The sequence below is a fragment of the Octopus sinensis genome, linkage group LG13 (assembly GCF_006345805.1).
Source record: "Octopus sinensis linkage group LG13, ASM634580v1, whole genome shotgun sequence".
NCBI lineage: Eukaryota > Metazoa > Mollusca > Cephalopoda > Octopoda > Octopodidae > Octopus > Octopus sinensis.
In genome coordinates, this window is record NC_043009.1 from 33,664,122 (window position 1) to 33,686,407 (window position 22,286).

The 22,286-nt window shown below is 36.4% G+C and overlaps 2 protein-coding genes across 2 annotated transcripts in view; both read left to right on the plus strand.

Moving 5' to 3' along the window:
- Positions 1-22,286, plus strand: part of LOC115218447 (methyltransferase-like protein 7B) — a 37,131-nt gene that overhangs the window by 7,423 nt on the left and 7,422 nt on the right. The gene's annotated exons all lie outside the window — the stretch shown is intronic.
- On the plus strand, positions 5,998-21,835 carry LOC118765790 (methyltransferase-like protein 7B). Its single transcript, XM_036508293.1, has 2 exons — positions 5,998-6,315; positions 21,559-21,835. The coding sequence occupies exons 1-2, from the start codon at positions 6,152-6,154 to the stop codon at positions 21,818-21,820; spliced, it is 426 nt and encodes a 141-aa protein (XP_036364186.1). The 5' UTR covers positions 5,998-6,151; the 3' UTR covers positions 21,821-21,835.

Consider the following 22,286-nt stretch of genomic DNA (forward strand, 5'->3'; position numbering starts at 1 on the left):
GTCGCTGATTAGCTCCATGAGGCCATTGCCTTAAGATAGCTATTTGACACACAAACTGTGTTCATTATAACAAGGGAGGTCAGCGACAGCTTTTAGTCTTATATCTATAAGACTGCCATATTAATATGGCGATAACAATTAATTATATATATATATATATATATATATATATATACATACATACATACATAGGCGGGCTTTTTTCAGTATCCGCCTACCAAGTCCATTCACGAGGCTTTCATCGGCCCGAGGCTATAGTAGAAGACACTTGCCCAAGGTTCCACGCAGTGGGACTGAACACGGAACCATCTGGTCGGTAAGCAAGCTACTTACCACACACATAAACAAATAAAAGAAAAAAGAATATATATACACATAGACGCAGGAGTGGCTGTGTGGTAAGTAGTTTGCTTACCACCCACATAGTTTCGGGTTCAGTCCCACTTCACCTTGGGCAAGTGTCACCTTTGCACTTTGGGCAAGTGTCACCTTGGCACCTTGGGCAAGTGTCTTCTACTGTAGCCTCGGGCCTACCAAAGCCTTGTGAGTGGATTTGGTAGACGGAAACTGAAAGAAGCTCGTCGTATATATGTATGTATGTTTGTCTGTTTGTCCCACAACATCGCTTGACAACCTATGCTGGTGTGTTTACGTTTCCCCGTAACTTAGCGGTTCGGCCAAAGAAACTGATAGAATACGTACTAGGCTTACAAAGAATAAGTCCTGGGGTCGATTTTTTCGACTAAAGGCAGTGCTCCAGCATGGCCGCAGTCAAATGACTGAAACAAGTAAAAGAGTAATATATATATATATATATATATATATACAGTGGGGTGGGTATATTTTCCTGTGGTAACCGATTTCCGTTTTGCTCGCTACTCCCGTATTGTTTCGACTTGTTACTAATATAGGAAACAGCCTTAACATATTCCCGTTTTACTGTTTCGCCTCGAAGAAAACAGTAAATAGTTGCTCCGACAAATGTTCCCGCCTCAAGGTTGAGACGATATGCAAAAATCCCCGAATGTTTAAGGAACAGTGTCGTATGTCCATCAACCACATCAGAACACTACAGTTAACTCGGTTTATTTCTGATTAATCAAAGTAATCACTTATGTAAAATTATGATATAGTTTTAAATTGGGCGAATAAAGTTTCAAGTTTCAATATAGCGATCTTCTCTCTGTTGTTCACTCGACAATGTAACCACATATATACGACCATTTAAGACGATTCACTTGAGGATTCCACCAACATCCTGCTACTGTCATACAACTCCCGCATTTTTATCATTCTTTTTTCTTCTTCTGCTTCTTCGCAACTACTACTGCTGCTTAAACAATCAAAATCAAGGTACTATTTAAGAAGAGTGGTCCTGGTGCGCGCTAGCTCGTCGTGACCAGTCGATCCTACAACGACTACCTAGCAAAGTAAATAAAACACAAAATAAATAATTTTTTTAACACAAAGTAAATAATCTTTTTAAACAAAGTAAATAAAACACAAAGTAAGGATCGACTAGTCACGACTAGCTAGCGCAGATGCACGAGTACGCGAGTGCGCGCACCGGGACCACTCTTCTTAAATAGTACCCAAAATCAAGACCACATATCAATATTAGACTACTACTACCAGGTACCTGCTACCAAGAACTCACTTCAGTAAAAAAAAAAAATTAAGAAAGACAGAGACACAGAAAAAAAGGAAAATGTCCCTTGCATTTGAAAACAATGGAAATGTTTTTAAAAAAGCATTTCATTTAATATCTTTCCACATTTTAATTGCTTTTCGTCACTAAGACTGAAATCGGTACTAAAATGTTCTTCGTGATAAAATTATTTTAGCATTTTCTACCTAGTCTTATTTTTCTTTATATATATATATATACTAGCAGTATCGCCCGGCGTTGCTCCGGTTTGTAAGGGAAATAACTATATAAGCATTTTTAGAGATGTAAAGTATAATAGCCATCTCAATATGGCTAACCACTAAGGGGGGGGGGTGTTACTGTAGTTTTTTACGTTCTGAGATTTAATAATAAATTTTTAGAGAGTTACTTCCCTTATATATGCCAAAAATGCATTAAAAATGGGAAAAATTGATGGTAAATTTTTTTTAAATCGTAGACTCATCGTAGACGCGCGCTAATACCCAGAAGGGTTCGATATGAATCACGACTATAAGATACCCGGTTTTGGTTAAACTGCACCGCAAAATGTGGGAGTATTTAGGAATCTAAATCGTAGGAGACAGACACACAACTTGACTTTTATATATAAAGACTAGCAGTATCGCCCGGCGTTGCTCGGGTTTGTAAGGGAAATAACTATATAAGCATTTTTAGAGAGTTATAGCCAAAAAATAGCAAAAAAATGCATCAAAAGTGGAAAAAAAATGATGGTAAATTTTTTTTTAAATTGTTGACTCATCGTAGACATTTTTAGAGAGTTACTTCCCTTATATAATAGCGAAAAAATGCATTAAAATGGAAAAAAAATGATGGTAAATTTTTTTTTAAATCGTAGACTCATAGAAGACGTGCGCTAATACCCAGAAGGGTCGATATGAATCACGACTATAAGATACCCGGTTTTGATTAAACTGCACCGCAAAATGTGGGAGTATTTAGGAATCTAAATCGTAGGAGACAGACACACAACTTGACTTTTATATATAAAGACTAGCAGTATCGCCCGGCGTTGCTCGGATTTGTAAGGGAAATAACTATATAAGCATTTTTAGAGAGTTATAGCCAAAAAATAGCAAAAAAATGCATTAAAAATGGAAAAAAAATGATGGTAATTTTTTTTTAAATCGTTGACTCATCGTAGACGCACGCTAATACCCAGAAGAGCTCGATATGAATCACGACTATAAGATAACCGGTTTTGGTTAAACTGCACCGCAAAATGTGGGAGTATTTAGGAATCTAAATCGTAGGAGACAGACACACAACTTCACTTTTATATATAAAGATAAAGATATGTATGTATGTATATAGTTTGTGTGTCTGTGTGTGTGTAGACATTTATGTTTTTTATAGAAATCCACATTCAATGTCCGATTAACATCAAATTTTATAGACATACTCCATAAGGTCAGAGCTAGGTCATGGCGAAGAAATTACCCCGTGACCTGCATGCATGACAGGAGGCATAGACATAAAGTTACCTTATATGCACATGTGTTGCTGAACTTTTATTCACACCTTAATTGCTCCGTTTTACACGTTAATGTGTTATTTTGGTGAGAGAGAGCAAAATGACTCATGCACCATGTTTTGCACCTCTAGCTACCCTTTTGACACATTTTTGGCTCAGTAAATGAAGCTCTTACCCTTTCTCTCCCAGGGTTCAATATAATGCTACCTTTAAAAAACCAATTGCCAAACATTTAGTCATTACATCGTTACACTTTTTACTTTGAAGAAAGACAGCAAAAGAACCCATGTTCCATACGTTTTGCAAGTTCCAATGCATAACATTGAGCAATAGGCTTTCTTAGTCGAGGGCCATAGTGGTGGTTTATTGTAAAAAATAACGTCAAAGCTTTTGAAGCCCTATTACTGCTTGCAATAGCTTCTCCATTAACCATACCCACGCCTTAGTTGCTGTGTATGATGTTACTTAGGGGGTAGAGACAACAAGGTGCGCATCATCACCCTATTGACACTCTTTTGGCTATTATGAAATTATAAATGGTGGAGATTCGGGGTATTGAACCTGGATCCTATAATGATGTTTGACAATAAAGTAAACGGGAAAAACCGTTTTCATGCTGCACTGTAAGGGTGAAGTCCATTGTTGAATGGGGGACGCTATAATTATTAACCCCAGAAACTATGACGAATTGGCTACACCCTGGAAAAACTTTATAAATAGACATAATTTGAACCCCCCCTCCCCCATGGAAGAGTTTTGTTCTATTCGATTCTGGAAGCAGTAATTGCCTGTTTTAGTTTATGCACTTTGTACTTTGTGTTAGACATTTGTGGAAATATTTTATGCTCCAGAAATTCGCCAGAACTTTTTGCTTGTCAGTTAAAAAATGTTTGTGTCATATCGAAATCCAATGTTCTACATCCCAAGGTTCGAAACTCAAGGTTGAACACCGAATTGATAGACAGATTTCATGAAGTCATGGTTCAAAATCCATTGTTGAAATCCGACGTTTGAAAACCGAATGTTTACAAAACTGGAAATCTGGATTTTATGAAACCCAATATTTTTGGAAAGCCACTTTTGAAAAACCAAGATATGGAGTCCGATCTTCTGAATTGTGTATATATGTTACCCTTGTAACTTTTGACTGCACGTTTGGTGTAGCCTTGGCTGTTTGCTTGTATATATATTTGCTGTAAGCTGTTTTTATGTTGATGATTAATAATAGTTTTACAAAAAATTCATAGTGTGGTGTTGTTTTAAATTCACCCTGTGCACGTTGATTCTGTGAATTTGGGTTACGGCCACAAGGTCATAACATGGCACACTTAATTAAGCAAAAGTCATCCTTTGCCAGGGCTCAGTGCACTACTATGTTACAAACTTCCGTTTAGTGAACTTGTATTTAATGATTCTGCAAAGAAAGAGGCTTGGAAATGTCATTACGAAAGGCTGCTAAACATGGAGAATGAATGGGAGAAGGAGAGTCTGTGAAATGTTAACCCAACTGAGGGACCAGCTATCTGAATTGACTGTAGCTTAGTAGATAAAGCAATTAAGGGCATGAAAACAGGGAAAGCTCCCAGCTCATTAGGAATCACTACTGAGATGTTTAAAATATCTGGCAGTGTAGGCTGTGGTCTAGTCACCCGTATAGTTAATTAGGTTGCCCATGAGGAAGCTATACCCAACGATTGGTGTAGCAATATTATAGATAGATAAACAAATAGAGAGATAGGTCAAAAAATTTTTTAAAACAGGTCAGTGGTTAGCTCTGTTAGGTTGCTCGGAAAGTCCATGCAATTCTTTTCTGAGAGTTTGTGAGGGACCTATATTTTATGGCGAGAAATGTATCCTAGCTTCACTAGGTGTTCATGGGCCATACTTTTAGAAACTTCCAACTCCTCTGCAAGTTCTCTAGTCATGATATTTGAGTTTTCTTCGATTTTTGCCTTCAAAACCTCTTCATCCAATTTTGAAGGCCTTCCACTGCGGTTGTCATCTTTCAGCCTAAACTCCGCAGCTTTAAATTTCACAAACCTGACTCTTCTTTGAGCCACTTCTTCACTAGAGTTTTCACTTCCTTGTCATTAAACATTGGAAAATATGAAGTGAAAACAGTTTGGGGTCAAAAACATGTCTGGAGTATTTTCTTTGAACTTTAAATATAGTTTGGTATAGTGAGAGAAAAAGAGAGGGAGTGTAGTTGTCTATTGTCTAAAGAAGATTTTTTTCCCTGTGGGTTTCTGCTGTATTTGCCAGCTTAAAAGCATTTATTGAATAGGTTTTATGTCCACTTGTGTGTGTGTGGTGTTAAAGAAGGCAAAATATAAAACAAAAATAATGGTGTTCAGTAGTTGGTTCAATACACTGGCCACAGGAATTTCTGTCCAGGAAAGTTGTACATCATCTCTTTCTTTCTCTCACATACCCACTCTCTCTTATCATTACTCCCATCAACTCTCCTACATTTCTTTGTCTCACTTTCTCTCCCTCTCTTTTTCTTTCTGTCTGTCTCTCTCTCTTTCTCTTCGCCCTGTCCCTATGCCTACTATTACTCTCACCCCAGCACAATGAAGTGTCATTTAATAGTGAGAAAGGGGGTCAAAGTGTGACACACTGACACAGAAATTAGTTTTTGCATTTATTATATTAGATATATTCTTTTATGTATTTTAGCCAGGTGGATATGGTCATGCTGGATAACGACCATTAGAAAGAATAACTGAGAAGATTTATTTCATTAACAAACCTTCATCGACCGTTCACAAAACGAAAACGTCAAAGTTCCTCTGGCAGACGACACATTTCAATACTGGCATACGCAATATCCATTTCACAGCATTTTGTTTGTTTACCTTTCATTATCCAGATTTCATTTTCAAAACTTTTCACTGTTGTTCATACATTTTTTTTCATCACTGTTAAAGTTGTCCCTAATTTTGTAAATATCTTTTGAGGATTATACTACTTCTTAAAACACACCAAAAATGTCTTCAGAAGACTCTACAGACGCTGGAATTTCTTCAAATCCATTTGCCGTGTTCATCCTTATATTATTTGGAATCGTTCTTTTAGTCTATCTGCTTTCGAATCCCATCAAACAAGCCTTAGACACTTGCAGACTGAAGTTCCTATCCTTTGTATTGGCAAGGTACTGGCGCATGGTACTGGAAAATCCCCGTTTTCGGATACAGAGGTTCCTGGAAATTGCTAAAAATTGGCATTGTGAACTACCCCCCCAACTTCTTCAATTTTTACTTTTTTACCCCAACACTAACCCTAACCGTAACCCTAAAACCCTAACCCTAAAACCGTAACCGTAAGTACAGACATGTTTTGAAATTTTTGTCTGAATCATGACGTCCGTATTTTTCCTCATATTTAGGAAAAAATAATACCTAAAAAATGAATTTTACACAGATTTTTGGAAATGTTTTTCAGAATCATAATCTCCGTATTTTTCGGCATATTTTGAAAAAAAATTGTGAAAAAAAGGTTAAAAATGAAGGAAATGGGGGTGGTAATTTAGAAATGTTGATTTTTGATACTTTTTTTTACAGATTCGTATTCCCCGTAGCCGAAAAGGGAGTTTGTGGAATGTTACCTTTAATTAATTATTTGTTAATATTCTACACATCTAATTAACTTTTAAATACACTAAACATAAGAAAATGTGTTAATATTTTTAGATAAATTATATATTTATCAAACATTATGTTGACTGAAAATTGCTATTTTTAAATCTCACAATGAGAGATATTCAGCAACTGTACTTTGTAGTAAAGATTGTTTGTCAACATAACATGGCAGTCCTGGTTTAGGACGAATGTTGCTGTAATTTAGCCCCAGGAGACAACGTCTCCAGCTGGCTATACGACACGATCTGTGTCCTTATCTTCCCTTGTTCGAAAATATAAGGACACAGATCATGTTGTATAGCCAACTGGAGATTATGTTGACTGTATGGTCAAGCTTGGAACACCTTTATGCTGGTTCCATTTAAAATAATATATTAATGAAATTATTGTATACAGTGCTCAGGTGCACCACAATTTGTCAGGTGCACCACAACATGTCAAGGTGCACCACAACTTTACAGACAATTATTAAAAGAGTTTTTTCGTTAATTCATTCACTCTAAATTTGTCTAACCATAGTATACAAGTGCAGAAGATACTCTCGTCTAAACTCTTTGGCATTTGCTGTTTCATTAAATTATGTTACCCAAAATCCCAAAGAATATTCTTCTTCCTCGTGTTGTATTTACTGCCTGACCATCTAACTCTGACCCCTCTCTCTCTGCCTCACTCTCTCTCTATCTCTCTCTCTCTCTCAGCCTCACTGTCTCTCTCTTCAATTTACGACTGCTGTTTCATTAAATTGTTTCCCAAAATCCCAAAATACATTTTTCAATTCTTTCTTGTGATTTTGACATTTACTGTTTCATTAAATTATGTTACCCAAAATCCCAAAGAAATATTCTTCTTCCTTGTGTTGTATTTATTGCTTGACCACCTAACTCTGACCCCTCTTTCTCAACCTCACTGACTCTCTCTCTCTCTCTCTCTTCGATTTACCACCTGATTCGCCAACATTTCCCCCCTAATCCTAACTCTATATAAACCAATGCATGCTCTGTTTCCCCTACTCGATTTTCAATTCCTCTGCAGAAAGAATATGAATTTCAGAAGATGCTCAGATAAGAAAATTAGTCTTTTCAACCTCGTTCATATACTCCTGTTGGTACTATTTAAGAAGAGTTGTCCCGGTGCGCGCACTCGTGTACTTGTGTATCCGCGCTAGCTAGTCGTGACTAGTCAATCCTTATTTTGTGTTTTTGTGTTTTATTTACTTTGTTTAAAAAAATTATTTACTTTGTGCAAAAAAAATTGGATCTTTTCCTTTTGAACGGCACTTTGTAACATAATTTCTAGGAAACTAAAAAGTTTTAAACTCCGTATACTGGTAGAATGTGTTTATAAAACATCATTTTCTCTTGGCTTTATTGAGAAAATTCTAAAGGTTGTAACATATTTCATCTAAAATTTCTTGCATTTCGGCAATTTTAACCAATCAATTACCTCCATTGACGTAAATAACATTCTGTGCAAAATGAATATATCCCTCCTTTAAGGAACAGATTGGGTTTATTTACATTTGTGAAGAAAAAAGATACCCTTCCCCAACCCCTAACCCTAAATCTAAAATAGATTGAAATGCAATAGATCAATACTAGGGCCATAATTATGGGTGACATTTTCATTTGACACCGCTATAAAAAAATCCCATTTTCCATAGCAGTGTCGTATGAAATTGTCACCCATAAAAAATTGCAGTAGAGTCCAGTCAAATGGACGACCATGTTGAAGTGGCTACAAATATTACTTGTCAGCACAGCTACTGTGTTGATTTTAAAACTAGCATTTTTTTCTTTGTTATTCAACTATTATTTTATTCAGTTAAAGATGTCTTATTATTTAAACAACAACCATAACTAGGTGAATAGTCACTCCTTTTTGTGTACTACTTTCTTGGTCTTGGTTGTTACTGCTACTTGAAGTAGCTCAAGAGCCAAGATTAGTTTTGTTTGACTAAAATGGCTGCCAGGTTACTGTTCTGTGGTTAGTCAGAACAAAGCTGGTAAAAACCTGTTGAAATGTCTGCTACAAACAGGTTGTTTAACTTCAGTTAGTGAATGTGCCTCTGCAAGGTTGCTTGTCTTCAAAATTCCTCTCAAAACATACTGTACTGTCTTAAAATATGAGACAACCATGCAAGTACAATCATGTAGTTTAATTAGGACTGACTTCTCTGCTGTATTTCTTCATGAAACATTCAAATATCTGCTGTGTGTCAGTCCTTGTTTGTTTGTTTGTATGTGTGTATCTATTATGTAATATAAAATCTTACTGATGAACATGGAAATCCTGTCTATATTTAGTTTGATAGCTTAAATCCCACCATACTTCTGATATCAAGAATGTACTGCCGAATGCAGCTTCATTTGCAAAGCTATTCTACATGGTATTCTGAATATGTAATTGGAATTTTCAAATGTGGTTAAGAAGTTTCTTTCCCAACCAAAAGCACACACACACATACAGTGAGCTTCTTACAGTTTCCATCTACCTCATCCACTCACAAGGCTTTGAATGGCTCAAGGTTAAAGCAGATGAAACTTGCTCAAGTTGTTACACAGCTGGGACCAATTCTGGAATCACATGATTGTGATGCCAGCATCTTCATTGTACAGCTATACCTGCAACTATGTTTGTTAACTTCTTTGCATCTTCAAAAGTATGTGAAATACAAGATCTCTTACTTAAAAAACAGGAATGGTTTAGCGACAGGAAGAGTATCCAGCTGTAAACAATGCCTCAGTCATCATCATCATCATCATTGTCATTGAACGTCTGTTTGCCATGCTGGCATGGGTTGAATGGTTTGACTGAGGACTGGCGAGCCAGAAAGCTGCACCAGGCTCCAATCTGATCTGGCAGAGTTTCTACTGCTGGATGCCCTTCCTAATGCCAACCACTCCGAGAGTGTAGTGGGTGCTTTTACGTTCCACTGGCACGAGAGCCAGTCAGGTGATTCTGGCAACGACCACGTTGACCATCTTGATGTGTTTTTAAGGGATAATATTTTGTCTATTTATGTTTTTATGTATCCTACCAGTTGCAGAGATAAAATGGTTTGGATTAACATGAACTTTCCATGATTGCTGGAGAGAGAACAGGAATCTTATTAAATGTCTCAAGAGATCATAAAGTTTTGGAGTGTCGTGAATGTTTGGACCAGGCTTAGGATATGAGGAAATAGTATTCCAAGTTGAATTGAATCTGTACAGATATTTGTTAAAGTAAAAGTAGTGTAAGGATTATGGTCCCTTACTTAATTTGATTAATGTTTGAAGACTGTTGCTCATTTCTATTTACTTAGAAAAAATATCTTAGTTCATTGTCCCAAATTGATAATTGTCAGTTATTTAATGAACCTAACTTGTTTGCATGGTTAATTATGAGTTTTCTCTTTTGTATTCACGTCACTTCTCTCCCCACCACACTCTCTCTCTCTCTCTCTGCTATGTTGCACCATGCGATGGGCTATAGATGGCCTCTCACAACATTCCCCTCCCCAACGATGGAAAGAAGAGTTGGGTGGGATGAGGAGCAACTGAATTTCCACTGGAACCTCTCAAGGACAGCTTTCTGTGCAGCACAACACAGAATGTCAGTAAATGCAATTTAGTTTGTTTTTCTTTTGGCTTTTCATGTGAAATTTATAAAAGGTCAGACCATGCTATAATGCACATTCTTGTCCTTAAATGATGGTGGTGGGGAATCTATTTTAAAAAAACCATGGAAAAGTATAATGAAAACAATAAAGTAGTTTACTGCAAAGTTGTCATAAATTGGTCGAGAGAGAAGGAAATGGTTCTTTGTATAATTATTTTAAAATATTCTTTACAATATGAATTGGAAAAATAACATCTGCAGTGGTTAAAATTGATAAAGTAATAATGTAATTGGGAGTGAATGACTTGCATTCATAATGACTACCAAGTACAGAAGTGTACCAGCTGTTGTTTTATCTCAAAAGGATATTCAAATTGTCAATGGGTTTTGTTCAGTGTGGTGGTGATGGTGATGGCAGGGTTACTGGATGTTAAACTATGGAGGGCTTGCATTTAAATATACATCATTTTTAGTCATGCAGTCAACAGTACTTTGAATTCTACACCAAATTTCATGAATTAGACCCAAGATTCTTGTGCTTGTTCCATAATAACAACACAAAATGGATGTTCAGCACCAGCTCTTATTGACTATTCTGGTTTTATGAGAGAATTTAATGGTAATCATAAAAACTTGTTTAAATGCAACCACTGAGAAACAAGAACAGTATCGTAATGTTTGGAGCATTTGATATGAAACTCTTCATTGTAATAAAGTATTCTAAAAAAAAACTGCAACTGTTCAGAGAGAAAATACTTTCTTGGCACCTCCTTCTCTGCTTTTCTCTTAATGTTTCCAATTTTTCATTAACAAAGACCATCATTCAGTAATTTAGAGAATAAAGACTCCTTCCTTTTTCTATTTTCTCTTGTTTTCAATTAATGGTCTCTACAAAGGATTATTGAATATGATTAGGGGTGAGTTTCAGGGGTTTCATTGCTGTTGTGTATTTCCCTGATTAGTCCTGTTCAAGACAGAAAATCAGTAGAATCATTACAACCTCAGATAGAATGGTCTGACAATATTTACCCTTCTTCTTTGTGCTCTTCATCATCACCATTGTTTTAACAACCACTTTTCCATACTTGCATGGATCAGATGGAGTTTCTTGAGGCAGTTTTTCTACAGTTGAATGCTCATCCTGTCACCAAACCTCACCTGTTTCCAAGCAAGGTTATATTTCGTCATGGCCAGACAGGCTTTTGCAAGCTATTGGAAATGATTGACACGGCTTATATGACAGTGACTCTCATTTACATCATCATCATTGTTTAATGTCCGCTTACCATGGTGGCATGGGTTGGATGGTTCACCTGGGGTCTGGGAAGCCAGGAGGCTGCACCAGGCTCCAGTCTGATCTGGCAGTGTTTCTACAGCTGGATGCCCTTCCTAATGCCAACCACTCCGAGAGTGTAGTGGATGCTTTTTACGTGCCACTGGCACAGGGGCCAGAGGAGGTTGGCAATGACCACGATTGGTTGGTGCTTTTTACGTGCCACCGGCATGGAATCCCGTCGAGGCGTCACTGGAATCAGCCAATTTTGGATGATGCTTAACTATCACAAAATTTTGAGACAAGGAGATACATACGCACTTACACGCACATATATACTTCTGGTTTCGTAGAAGAAGGACGTGTTTCCTTCGTTCTGGGAAAAAGAAAAAACAAACAATAAAGGGATTGCATAAATCGATGAAATAATCTGCTAGAACTGATAAAAATGTAGAACTTGTTGTCTCATAGCGGTCTACTAGGATATATTAGTTAAAAACCGTAATATATTCCGCTTCAAGCCAAATATAATACATTAAAGTTAATTACGCATGCAAGATACTCCATCAAAAAAGCACATGGTGGCAATTTGTAAGTTTATTTCCAGCCGACTGTATGAAGCAAAAAGAATTGTTTTCTTTTCTTTTTTTAAAGACAACTTCTTCGTATAGGGACACGGATTTGGAATTTTGCCTTTTGCGAATAAGTATCCTTTTCGTTTGATTAATTTCCTGTAATTCAATGTAACTTTCTGAATTAGGACCTCATGTTTGTTTACATTCTGTGAATAATCTTCTTTCAATTTCTGTTGCAGCGCCCACTTCACTTTTATCAATTTCTTGCTATATCTCTTTAAAATTATTCAGAAATCCTTTTCATTTGTTTAAAATTGTTTCATTTTAAACAGATTATTTAGAAATGTAATTGTAAAAAATTATTTAGAAATATAATCATAAAAAGAGAACTTTCGTAGTTACAGATAGGTATATATTTATTTGTTACTTTATTTATATATATATTTACTTATTTATATATATATTTACTTATATTTACTTATTTACTTATTTATATATATATTTACTTTATTTATATATTGTACTATCCAAGTAGAATCTTTTGCATAACTTCTTCTCTTTCATTACTTTCTCTCTCTCTGTCTCTTCACCCACTTCGCTTTTATCAAATTCTCACTATATCTCTTTAAAATTATTAAGAAATCCTTTTCATTTGTTTAAAATTGTTTCATTTAAAAAAAAATTGTCCCGTCACTTAGCGGTTCGGCAAAAGAGGCCGATAGAATAAGTACTGGGCTTACAAAGAATAAGTCCCGGGGTCGATTTGCTCGACTAAAGGCGGTGCTCCAGCATGGCCGCAGTCAAACGACTGAAACAAGTAAAAGAGTAAATATAATCGTAAAATGTTATTTAGAAATATAATCGTAAAATGTTATTTAGAAATATAATCGTAAAATGTTATTTAGAAATATAATCGTAAAATGTTATTTAGAAATATAATCGTAAAATGTTATTTAGAGATATAATCGTAAAAAGAGAACTTTCGTAGTCACAGATAGGTATATATTTATAATTAGTTTAGAAGAGAACTTTCGTAGTTGCAGATAGGTATATATTTATTTGTTACTTTATTTATATATATATATATTTATTTGTTACTTTATTTATATATTCTACTATCCAGGTAGAATCTTTTGCATAACTTCTCTTTCATTACTTTCTCTCTCGCTGTCTCTTCACCTCTCTCTGTCATATCATCTTTCTCCTCTCAGCCTCTCAATCTTCCTAAATATATAGACACGAACATTAGAAATATAGTCGTAATTAGTTTAGAAGAGAACTTTCGTAGTTGCAGATAGGTATATATTTATTTGTTACTTTATTTATATATATATATATATTTATTTATTTGTTACTTTATTTATATATTCTACTATCCAGGTAGAATCTTTTGCATAACTTCATCTTTCTTTTCTTTCTCTCTCTGTCTCTTCACTTCTCTCTATCACACCATCTTTCTTCTCTCAGCTTCTCAATCTTCCTAAATATATAGACGCAAACCATCTCCTGTCACTCTCTCTCACTTTCTTCTTATCTTCTCTCAGCCGCTCAATCTTTTGCATAACTTCCTCTCTTTCATTTCTTCCTCTCTCTGTCTCTTCACTTCTCTCCATCACGCCTCTTTCTCTGTCTCTTCACTTCTCTCTGTCACACCATCTTTCTTCTCTAGCCTCTCAATCTTCCTAAACATATAGACGCGAACATTCTCCTCTCACTCTCTCTTAATCTCTTCTTATCTTCTCTCAGCCGCTCAATCTCTCTAAATGCATAGACACTTTCTTTCTCTATTTCTTCTCTACCCTCTATCACACTGTTAAATTTTAAATATAATTAGATAGATAAATAAATAAAATATTTAAAAAATGTCCAGAACCTGGAGGAGCATGGAATTGGCATTGTTTTTAAGAGCCTGGTACTGTGCTGATGGAGATAACCCAAACAACATAATTACAGCTGCAGTGAAGAGCAATGATTACACCAGGACGGTAGCACAGATAGAGCGAAAGAAGCAGGAGTTTATATGCTCCTATGCACTCATGAGATCCCATATCAGCACTCTTGATGCCATCTTTGACAATGAACAAAGCAAAGATGACAAGGATGGAGGCAGGGATGCAGATGAAAGATGTCACCTCCACTTGGTAGACACCTAGGACAACAAAGAAGATTCAAGCGAGAAACCTGCCCGGGAAGTAAACCCAAGTGCAAGTACCCCTACCAGCATCAAAAGGCAAAACCATGGAGATGAAAGAGCCAAAAAAGAAGTAAAAGAAGGAAAAACTAAAAGAAAAACAAAAGATGAAACAGCCAAAGAAGGAAAAACTAAAACTCAAACAAAAACAAAAGATGAAACAGCCAAGGAAAGAAGCAAACCTGACTATCCATATACCAAAAGGGATAGAAAGAGACAGCACACACGAATGTGTAAATTCTACCTGAAAGGTGTCTGCTGGCATGGAGAGGAAGGTGCAGGCTGCTGTTTTGCACACCAAAGACCCCGCCACATAAACATGAAACAGGGCGGAAACCACCTGCCAAAATTAAAAGGAAAGGACTACGCACCACCTGCCCCAGATGTGGTGCGTTTTACAAACCATCAACATGTTATTGAAAGGGCAGTTGTTGAACAAGAATCTTTTCTGTGCATAGCACAAAAGATTGTACAGCAGCCAACCTGGCTCCACCAAACTCAAAATCACAGATGGGACTATCCACAATACACAAGACCTCCACAGTAAATAGACTAAAGGTGGACACCACTGGCAACAACACACACATCACCTCGATGCTCCTACTGAACATCAGAGGACTGCTAACACTCAGTAACAGGACAAAAATCCCTTTCTTGAGAGACCTTGTTTGTTGCATGCAATCAAGCCTTATGCATAGCACTTACAACAGGCTTCTTTCAGTTTCCGTCTACCAAATCCACTCACAAGGATTTGATCAGCCCAAGGCTAAAGTAGAAGACACTTACCCAATGTTCCACACAGTGGGACTGAACCCGGAACCATGTGGCTGGTTAGCAAGCTACTTACCACACAGCCACTCCTGCGCCTATATTTTTTGGCAATTTTTCTCCTCAACAACAAACTTTCTAAGTCCAGGACTAAGAGGAGTGGAGTGAGTGTGTGCTTCCTTGTCTTGGCATCATGCACTAATTAATTGTCAACAAATACCAACAACATACAAATGTGAAAGCCTGTTAGAACCCAGGGAAAATATCATCCAACTTGGAAAAGTGTAAGGGTTGGTGTAAAGAAGAGCAGCCAAAATTTGAAGCATTTATTATTATTATTATTATTATTATTATTATTATTATTATCATTGTAGGTGCAGGAGTAGCTATGTGGGAAGTAACTTGCTTACCAACCACATGGTTCTGGGTTCATTCGCACTGCGTGGCACCTTGGGCAATTGTCTTCTACTATAGCCTCAAGCTGACCAAAATTTTGTGAGTGGATATGGTAGACAGAAACTGAAAGAAGCCCGTTGTATATATGTGTATATATATGTATGTTTGTATGTGTGTGTATATGTTTGTGTGTCTGTGTTTGTCCCCCCAACAACGCTTGACAACTGATGCTGGTGTGTTTATGTCCCCATAACTTAGCAGTTCGGCAAAAGAGACCGATAGAATAAGTACTAGGCTTCCAAAGAATTAATCTTGGGGTCGATTTGCTCGACTAAAGGCGGTGCTCCAGCATGGCTGCAGTCAAATGACTGAAACAAGTAAAGAGTATTATTATTATTATTATTATTATTATTGTTATTATTTTTATTATTATTATAAGAGAAGTACATTTGACAGAATTGTTGAAGCTTTGAAGATGAAGCCCTATTGGGCCTGATGTTTAAGTTTTGTTTCTGTCACAGAAGGAAATTGGAGTATGTGTGTATATATATATATATCAAAATAGGCAACAAGGATATCAAGAGGTAATGCAGTACGATCGTTTCATGCATTCCACAGGCATATAGCATTATGGCATAATGGTTAAGAGCATGGGCAACTAATCCCAAGATTCTGAGTTCGATTTCAGGCAGTGACCTGAATAATAATAATAATAATAATAATAATAATAATATCAAAAAATAGCTTAGGAATGAGAACCCAGGTTCAAAATTTCCCCAAGACACCTGATGAAACCTGGAGGGTATATCAGCCGAAACATTGTGTTACCAACAAACAAGATGAGGACAAATATCCATCAAATGTAAATAATGTCAATAATGTGCACCAACCATATCCAAGTTTTTGTAAGATTTTGGATTTGCATCTAAAGTTGCTATGAATTCTACAACCGAGACAAGTTGAATAACCTTCACATTCAACACAAAACAGTGTCTTAGTCTACATGGACACAGATGTTCCATACCTAATTTAAAATATACAAATGTTGTCATTCTATCAAAACAGTGTATGCCATATTGAAAACAAATGTATTTCTATGCAGTTTACTCTATTTTTCTCTCTCCTCTCTCTTCTTCTCTCTTCTCTTATTTTCTTTCCTTCCTTATGTTTTCTTCATTATTAACTACATTAATTACATGCATCACTATACATATTAACCTGGATTAGTTAAATGTCATTCACACTTGTCTCCAAATCACTAAGCTACAAGCAGTGATATTGCTATCCTTTCCTGTCAACAAATCATCCACTGATTTTGCACCTTCAAAGAAAAGCAGTTAAGGGTTTATGGAAGAAAGGGCACCTAACAGTAAAGCAGTGCTTCAATATACTGAACTGGATATATCTGATATCATACTAATATGTTTTGAAGCATAAACCCTTTGACACTGCATATACAGCGATTGGTGTGTGCATCTCTGCATATGTTGAAGTGTATGTGTGTGTGTGTTTCTCCACATACATTGTAGTAGTGCACTTGTAGATTATTGTAATTGCAGTGAATGCTTATTTGTCATACAATCTTTATGTAGGACATGCAGTGAACTAGACAGATTTTTTTAAATGTCAGGCAAATATATTCAAAACATACGATGTTAAAGTAAAAAGCATCTGACAAGTTTTATGGGGCAAACTTGATCACCAAATGAAAGTTTCAACAATAACTGTTATGTTTTTATGAAAAATGTAATTTGACTCTTTTTGCTATAAAATTTGTATTTGGCACTTAAATTAACATAGACCTTGATGGAAGGTTTTAATTTACATCTCTTTGAAACAAGAAATTTATATTTTAGAATCAGGAGTAATCTCAGAATGGGCTTGCATCAAAAGGGTTAGTGGGTGATAGGGGTAAATAGATGATGATTCATCAATTATGAGTTGGGTTAGGGTAGTGTTTGTAAGTGTTTGTCATTTGAAACAGGTCACATATTTGTGTTTAGGGTCCTCGGCCCTTTTTTCCCCTATCAGTGTTCATACTCGACAGAGTGTAAGTACCTTGAGAGAGAAGTTGGACCTAAGAAGCATCAGTTGCGGTGTGCAAGAGAGATGTTTGCGCTGGTATGGCCATGTGGTGAGAATGGATGAAGATAGGTGTGTGAAAAAGTGCCACACCCTAGCTGTTGAGGGAACCTGTGGAAGAGGCAGACCCAGGAAAACCTGGGATGAGGTGGTGAAGCACGACCTTTGAACTTTAGGTCTCACCGAGGAAATGACTAGAGACCGAGACCTTTAGAAGTATGCTGTGCGTGAGAAGACTCGGCAGAACAAGTGAGATCATAATCCATGGCCTCAGTCCACTTATGCATACCTTTCCTTCTTGGGACACAAAACTCTACTTACACTTTTCCAAGTTGGATGATATTTTCCCTGGGTTCTAACAGGCTTTTTTGGTTCATATTAGCCAGCTGACAACAGTACACATCAGAATTAATGGTCTGGTTTTGTGGGAAAAGCTCATAATAAATTAGTGCCTTTATGATCTCACCAAACACAAAGCATAGCTTTTTTGGAATGGATATCCATCTTTAGTTGCTGTTTTGGGGGATTCTTACACAAACTCCAGGTTCTTTTTTGCACTACATTTTCGTACACAATCCATTTTTCATCTCCATTCAAAAGTTGTTTCAAAAAAGGCATGCTTCAATTCCGTTTCAAAAGCATATTCCAAATGGAATACCAGTCCATGCAATTCTTTTCTGAGAGTTTGTGAGGGACCCATATTTTATGGCGAGAAATGTATTCTAGATTCACTAGGTGTTCATGAGCCATACTTTTAGAAACTTCCTACTCCTCTGCAAGTTCTCTAGTCATGATATTTGAGTTTCTTCGATTTTTGCCTTCAAAACCTCTTCATCCAATTTTGAAGGCCTTCCACTGCAGTTATCATCTTCCAGCCTAAACTCCGCAGCTTTAAATTTCACAAACCATTTGATTCACCTTCCGCATCATCATCATCCTCATGAACTTCACAAATGCTTTTGCAAGTCTTTGCAGCATTTTCTCCTTTTTTTAAAAAAGAAAAGCATTACAATGCGAATATGAGATTTTTGGTTATCCATTTCAAATGTCAATGAAGGGTAGTCGGAATGAAAGATAAATCTATTTTTAGTCAAAAACAAAGAAGAGATGCACTACCACTTCAAATAACGCCAAACTTTTAACTGTGTTATGTTTCAGGTGTGTCCAATGAAGTGTTAAAAGATTTAGCTTAAAAACAGACAGAACTTGCCGGACAACCTAATATTATCTGGTATTTCAATATTTCAGGGTTAGGAACCCAATCTTCAGGAAATCTATGGAGATGTTGATTGCTAACTTCTCTGGTCTGTAGTGTGTTATGAAGCAGAAAAGTTGCCTATCAACATTTATGTATATCTCTAGCCACATTTCGTTCTTTAGTCGCTACCTTCACTTAATATTATGTATATATATAATACTATATATATATATAATATTTATCGCACACATACTCACACGGCAGTAACTTTCGCCAACCGAATTCAATCACAAAGCTTCGGTCCGCTCGAGGCTATAGCAGAAGACACCTGCCCAAAGTGCCATGCAGTGTATATATATATATAATGTTATATATATATATATATATATATATATATTCGAAGCCTTTAATCCTCAGTCAAGAACCGGATCATCCTTGCAATTTCAGCTGATTAATCTTGAGATTGCTCCAATCTGGCCAGCCCCAAGGAAAAACTAAGCTAAGAGCATTTGATTCCTTGGAAAAAGGATCAAATGTGTATGAAACAAGGACAGAAAAACGGACGATGTTACACGATTATAAATACAAAAAAAAACAAAAAAATAATACGAATATAAATGCAAAAAAACAATAATAATAATAATAATAACAGGACACAACAACAGGTGTCTTTCAACCAGAGATGAATTGAACTCAGCTGGCGTATTGAGTGAGAATTAAGCCTTACAGCAGATGAAAACAACAATGTTACCGTGCCAGTGGTCACGAGAGAAAAAGAGGAGCAAAGGAATTAAGGAGGGGGAGAAGAGAGTGAAAAAGAGGAACAAAGAGATTAAGGAGGGGGAGAAGAAAGAGAGTGTGCAGCCCGAAGAATCAAGGATTGGCAAGAAAAATGAAAGACAGGACAGTGAAGTGCAAAGTAAGAAAGGCAAATATATATATGAATACAAAATGGGACAAGAACGCAAAACATTCAAATAGACGATACAAAAATCACGGACGGGTCATTCGAAGCCTCTAATCTTCAGTCAAGAACCGGATCATCCTCGCAATTTTGGCTGATTAATCTTGAGATTGCTCCGATCTGGCCAGGCCCAAGGAAAAACTAAGCTACGAGCATTAGATTTCTTGGAAAAAGGATCAAATGTATATGAAACAATATATATATGAAGGTTTGTCAAAACGTAATGCCATTTTGTTTAGGACAGGTATAATTACCAACACAGGAACATGTATCATACATCCCTACCTCTCAACATAGTCACTGTTTCTCTCAATAATAATGTTCCACCTTCGAATGAGAGCATGTATCCTTGCCCCATAAAATCCTGTTGACTCTTCTTTGAGCCACTTCTTGAAGTGAAAACAGTTTGGGGTAAAAAACATGTCTGGAGTATTTTCTTTGAACTTTAAATATAGTTTGGTATAGTGAGAGAAAAAGAGAGGGAGTGTAGTTGTCTGTTATCTAAAGAAGATTTTTTTCCCTGTGGGTTTCTGCTGTATTTGCCAGCTTAAAAGCATTTATTGAATAGGTTTTATGTCCACTTGTGTGTGTGTGTTAAAGAAGGCAAAATATAAAACAAAAATAATGGTGTTCAGTAGTTGGTTCAATATACTGGCCACAGGAATTTCTGTCCAGGAAAGTTGTACATCTTCTTCTTTCTCTCACATACCCACTCTCTCTTATCATTACTCCCATCAACTCTCCTACATTTCTTTGTCTCACTTTCTCTCCCTCTCTTTTTCTTTCTGTCTCTCTCTCTCTCTCTCTTTCTCTTCGCCACCGCTCCCCTCCCTCCCCCATGTCCCTATGCCTACTATTACTCTCACCCCAGCACAATGAAGTGTCATTTAATAGTGATAAAGGGGGTCAAAGTGTGACACACTGACACAGAAATTAGTTTTTGCATTTATTATATTAGATATATTCTTTTATGTATTTTAGCCAGGTGGATATGATCATGCTGGAGCACCTATAGATAGATAGACAGACAGACAGATAGATAGATATTAGCTTAAAAGCCACACTCAGTGCAAACTTTTAAGATGGCTTATTGATCATGCTGCTCACAACTAAATACCTTATATAAGAGAAATGTTTTGAAAATTATTTTAGTTGTGTCTCGCCCCTCCTCAATCCCATTTTTATCCACTCCAATGCTTTCGAATGGCAACCCACAACTATTGATTGTTGTTCAGGTGAGGATAACTATTCATGTCTGGTTAACTATTCATGTGAGGTTTATGACCATGAGAAAGAATAACTGAGAAGATTTCTTTCATTAACAAACCTTCTCATAATGAAAACACATTAGCAGATGACACATTTCAATACTGCCATAAGCAATATCCATTTCACAGCATTTTGTTTCTTTACCTTTCATTATCCAGATTTCATTTCAAAACTTTTCACTGTTGTTCATACATTTTTTTTTCATCACTGTTAAAGTTGTCCCTAATTTTGTAAATATCTTTTGAGGATTATACTACTTCTTAAAACACACCAAAAATGTCTTCAGAAGACTCTACAGACGCTGGAATTTCTTCAAATGCATTTGCCGTGTTCATCCTTATATTATTTGGAATCATTCGTTTTGTCTATCTGCTTTCGAATCCCATCAAACAAGCCTTAGATACTTGCAGACTGAAGCTCCTATCCTTTGTATTGGCAAGGTACTGGTGCATGGTACTGGAAAAGTATAAAGAAGAACTGGACAACTTCTTCCAGCCTCTTCACATGAAAAAGAAAGAAATTTCTGAAAATCTCGACGTTTTGGAAATTGGTATCGGAGATGGTACGAATTTCCCTTATTATCCGGAAGGCTGCAATGTACATGCTTTGGACATAGACGATACTTGTGAAGCGGTAGTGCAGAATAACATAAAGAAATATCCGCACCTGATGTTCAAAAAGTTCTACTGTTCTTTCTTGTGATTTCGACATTTACTGTTTCATTAAATTATGTTACCCAAAATCCCAAAGAAATATTCTTCTTCCTTGTGTTGTATTTATTGCTTGACCACCTAACTCTGACCCCTCTTTCTCAGCCTCACTGTGTCTCTCTCTCTCTCTCTTCGATTTACCACCTGATTCGCCAACATTTCCCCCCTAACCCTAACTCTATATAAACCAATGCATGCTCTGTTTCCCCTACTCGATTTTCAATTCCTCTGCAGAAAGAATATGAATTTCAGAAGATGCTCAGATAAGAAAATTAGTCTTTTCAACCTCGTTCATATACTCCTGTTGGTACTATTTAAGAAGAGTTGTCCCGGTGCGCGCACTCATGTACTTGTGTATCCGCGCTAGCTAGTCGTGACTAGTCGATCCTTATTTTGTGTTTTATTTACTTTGTTTAAAAAAATTATTTACTTTGTGCAAAAAAATTGGATCTTTTCCT